General features: G+C 62.9%; 1 protein-coding gene across 1 annotated transcript in view; it reads left to right on the top strand.

Moving 5' to 3' along the window:
• MAST1 (microtubule associated serine/threonine kinase 1) overlaps positions 1 to 4,390 on the top strand; it is a 29,063-nt gene that overhangs the window by 7,122 nt on the left and 17,551 nt on the right. The window contains exons 3-9 of the mRNA XM_025203836.1: positions 558 to 646; positions 878 to 953; positions 1,694 to 1,772; positions 2,203 to 2,366; positions 3,070 to 3,145; positions 3,756 to 3,965; positions 4,202 to 4,303. Of these exons, the coding sequence (XP_025059621.1) occupies positions 558 to 646; positions 878 to 953; positions 1,694 to 1,772; positions 2,203 to 2,366; positions 3,070 to 3,145; positions 3,756 to 3,965; positions 4,202 to 4,303 (796 nt within the window). The remainder of the gene's footprint in view (positions 1 to 557; positions 647 to 877; positions 954 to 1,693; positions 1,773 to 2,202; positions 2,367 to 3,069; positions 3,146 to 3,755; positions 3,966 to 4,201; positions 4,304 to 4,390) is intronic.

Consider the following 4,390-nt stretch of genomic DNA (forward strand, 5'->3'; position numbering starts at 1 on the left):
GGGGGGGGTCATAGGATGATGGACCCAGGAGTCTGGCTTTCAAGTGTCTGGGCTCAGAGTTGGAGAGAACCCAATTGTCTGGCCTCCCAGCCTCTCCCCAGCTATAACCATTGGACACCACTTTCTAGCACTGGTGGAAGGTGGGGGAGGGGTCAGGACCTGGCTCCTTGCTGTGACTGTGGGTGTGATGAGTTGCCAGATGTCAGCACTGCCCCTTCTATGTCCTGAGGGGGGGAGTCTCTGAGCTGTCAGTCAGACATGATTGACAGGTCCCTCCCCCAGGCATAAACCAGGTGAAGACACCTGGGCTTTATCCATTGCCTTGGGAGAGAGCCGAACCTAGGGGTGAGAGCTGGAGGGCTGGGAGCCCAGACTCTTGCGCTCTCTCCCCGGCTCAGGGAGGAGGATCTAGGGAGGCAAAGCAGGGAGTGCTGGGGGTGCAGACTCCTGGGTTCCCTCCCCAGCTCTTGGGGCATAGGTTGTAATGGTTGGAGTTTGGGGATAGGGGGAACCCAAACACCTGGGTTCCCTGCTCAGTTTCCCCCACTTCTCCACAGCTGCCGAACCAGCAACCGGAAGAGCTTGATCCTGACGTCCACGTCGCCCACCCTGCCTCGTCCCCATTCGCCTCTGCCTGGACACCTCGGTGGGTGACCCCCACAACCCCCCAGCTCCCTCCCCATTGGCTGCTCATAGGGACAAGAGGGAGTGGCAGCAACTCAGAAAGCAGGGGGGCCTGGTGGGCCTGCCCCCCTCCCCATGGGGGGGGGGGCCGGGGGGTTGGCCTGGTGGCCCTGCCCCTCTCCCCATGGTGGGTGGGGCCTGGGGTTTGGTGGCAGGTGTGGGATTGTCACGGAGTCCGCGTTTCCCTCCACAGGCAGCAGCCCCCTGGACAGTCCCCGCACCTTCTCGCCCAGTGCGCCTGCCCACTTCTCCTTTGCCTCCTCCCGCAGGTGAGGCCCTCCTGACCCCACCAGCTAGCAGGTGGGATGACTGTACTGGGTCTCAGCCCTGGGCCCAGGGAGTCTCAGGGTGCCTACCCATGGGAAATGGGGGCTGGACCTTCCCACCCCAACGGATGGGGAAGCCAGGTGTCTGGGCTCTCAGTTGTACCCCTGGCTTTCTCCAGACATGGGAGAAAGCCCAGGTGTCTGGCCGCCCAGCCCACCTCACCCCCCACAGCTCTAATCTCCCCTCTCAGAACTGGGGAGAGAACCCAGGTGTCCAGGCTCCCAGCCCCCACTCCTCTCCCAGAGCCCAAACTAAATCACACTGAAAGAACAGATCCCTGGGCACCAGATCCCACTGCAGGAATTGATCTTCTGCAGACTAGATCCCTCCACAGGAGCAGATCCCTAGCTTGGATCCCATCATGAGGGAGTTAGATCTCACACCAACTACATGTAAAAAATAGAGAGGATCCCTCAGAGACTAGCTCCCCCATTGGAGTAGGTCCCCTGGCTAGATCCCACTGCAGAGCAGATCCCTGAAGACTAGTTCCCACTGAAAGGAGCAGATCTCTTACAGGCCAGACCCCTTGCTGGAGTGGATCCTCACAGACTAGATCCCACTGACCTGGCTAGATACCTTGCCAGAGTGGATCCCCCAGGCAAGGTCCTCTCCCAGGACTGGATGCTACCACCAGATCCCACTGGCCCAACCCTTTCTAACCCCCTGCTCCCCGGTGCCCCAGGGCTGATGGACGCCGCTGGTCGCTGGCCTCACTGCCCTCCTCTGGCTATGGCACCAACACACCCAGCTCCACAGTCTCCGTGAGTGGGGGCATCGCGGGGGCAGGGCCTGGGGTGGAGGGGCGGGGCCTCGTCATGGGGGGGGCTGGGTGGGGCTTGTACTTGTGGGGCTGAAGGTGGGGTCTAGGACAGGAGGTGGGGCCTAAGGGGAGTTGAGCCTTGAGTTGGGAGTTGGTGCCTTAGAATGGGGGGGCACCTGGGGTAGGGAGTGGGACCTGTGCTTGGGGGCAGAACTTGAAGATGGGGAAAGGCTTGGGTTCAGAAGTGGGACTTGGGAGGGGTGGGGCCTGGGGTTGGGAGGCGGGGCCTCAGGGTGGGGGTGTGTGGAAATGGGCCCTGTGCTTGGGGCTAGGCAGGGAGGTGGGGCCTCCATGTGGGGTTGTAAGGGGTGCCCTGTGCATGCCCGGTGCGGGCCCCAGTCCCCCCAGTCTGACCAGTGCCACCCCCCCAGTCGTCGTGCTCATCCCAGGAGCGTCTGCACCAGCTGCCATTCCAGCCCACCCTGGATGAGCTGCACTTCCTGTCTAAGCACTTCGGCAGCTCCGAGAGCATCACTGATGATGATGGCGGTGGGCGTCGTTCCCCCGCCGTGCGCCCCCGCTCCCGCAGCCTCAGGTAGGGGTGGGGCCTGACCTAGGGCTGCGGTAGGGCATGGCCAGGGGCGGGGCATGGTCAGGGTGGGGCTAAGCTGTGTGGGGTAGAGCAGGGTTAGGGGTAGGGCACCAAGGAGGGGCCCTGGTTTGGAGCTAAAATGGGTGGGGTGCAGCGGGGTGTTTGAGCTGGGGGCGTTTGAGCTGGGGGCGCGGTGGCCTACAATGTGGGTGGGGCCTCAGCCGCCCTAGGGGCAGGGCTATGCAGGGTGGGGCAGGGGTAGAGTCTTGGGGGTGGAGCCTACAGCATTGGTAGGGCCTCTGGGGGGTGGGCCTAAGCAGCATGGGGTGGTGCTTTGGGGCCTGCGAGAGGGGCTAAGCAGGGTGGGCAGAGCCTTGGGCGTTGTTTAAGGGCAGGACTGAGTAGAGCAGGGCAGTTGCGATGGGAGACCTCAGGGGAGTTCCAGGTCTCCCAGGGGGCCTGGGAGTCTGGTGGTTGCAGTGGGAGGGACTGGCAGACTGGACATCTGGGTTCCCTGAGATGCGCTGCAGGGACCAGGGGGAGCTGTGCTTGGACAGGCAATGCCAGTCTCCCCAACGCCACTTCCAGGGAGCACCAAGTCCCATGCAGAGCCCTGATGCTGTTCTGTGTGGCCACCGGGCCCCTCCCCAGAGGTGGCTGCATCTCGGTACCAGGGGGTCTGTGACACGTTCCCTCCCCTCTGCAGCCCTGGGCGGTCGCCTTCGTCCTATGATAACGAGATAGTGATGATGAACCATGTGTACAAGGAGCGCTTCCCCAAGGTAGGGTCTTGGGGGCAGCCCAGACACCTGGGTTCCTTGAGTCCTGGGAATGAAACCTAGTGGTTGCAGTGCGCGTGGCTGAGAGCCCGGACACCTGAGTTTCCTGAGCCCTGGGGGTGAGATCTAGTGGTTTTGCAATGCAGGTGGATGGGGGTGCTGGGAGCTCAGGTGCCTTGGGTTCCCTGAGCCCTGTATGAGGCCTAGTGGTTACAGGGGGCGGGCGTGGTGTTAAGAGCCCAGACCCCTGGGTTCCCTGAGTTCTGGGCATAAGACCTAATGGTTTCAGTGTGGGGATGCCAGAAACCCAGATGCCTGGGGTCCTTGAGCCCCAGGCACAAGGTGTGCTGGGGGGCTCCTGGAAACCCAGACTTCTGGGCTCCCTGAGCCCTAGACATGAGGCCTAGTAGTTACAGTGGTGGTTGCTGGGCACCCAGATGTCTGGGTTCCCTGACCCCTGTATGAGGCCTAGTGGTTATAGTTGGGGGGATGGTGCTAAGAACCCAGACACCTGGGTTTCATGGGCCCTGGGCATGAGGCCTGCTGTGGGGTCCCTAAGCTCAGACACCTGGGTTCCACCCTGACCTCCACACCTGCCTCCCACCCTCCTCAGGCTACGGCGCAGATGGAGGAGAAGCTGCGGGAGCTGGTGGGCGCAGTGGGAACGGGGGGCCCAGAGCCACTGGCTGATGGTGCCCTCAGCTTCATCCAGCACCAGGTGCTGGAGCTGGCCCGTGACTGCCTGGCCAAGGCCCGCGGTGGCCTCATCACCTCAGCCTACTTCCATGAGCTGCAGGGCAATGTGGAGACCCTGTTGCAGGATGTGAGCAAGGCTGGACATGTCTGGGGGGAGTGCCTGCAGGCCATGGGAGGTCCCTTGCGGGGTGCCCCAGGGGGGATGGAAGTGTCTGAGGGGGTGGGGGAGAATGGGAGGGAATGGAGTTCTTATGGATGGGGGTGTCCAGGGTGGGATGTAGGGGTCCCAGGAGGGATGGGGGGGATCTGGGAGGGATGGAAATACCCGGGGGGGCTGCACCCACATGCTTCCCCCCACCCCAGGCCTATGAGCGGTCTCAGAGTGAGGAAGTGGCCCAGGTGACACAGCTGGTGAAGAAGCTGCTGATCATCATCTCCCGCCCAGCCCGGCTGCTTGAGTGCTTGGTGAGGGGGGGCAGGGCCAGGGGGGACCAGGGGCTGTTCCAAGAGACCCACCCAACAAAGCCAGGCCACCTCCCACAGTAGGGAAAC

The sequence above is a fragment of the Alligator sinensis genome, unplaced genomic scaffold (assembly GCF_000455745.1).
Source record: "Alligator sinensis unplaced genomic scaffold, ASM45574v1 scaffold707_1, whole genome shotgun sequence".
NCBI lineage: Eukaryota > Metazoa > Chordata > Crocodylia > Alligatoridae > Alligator > Alligator sinensis.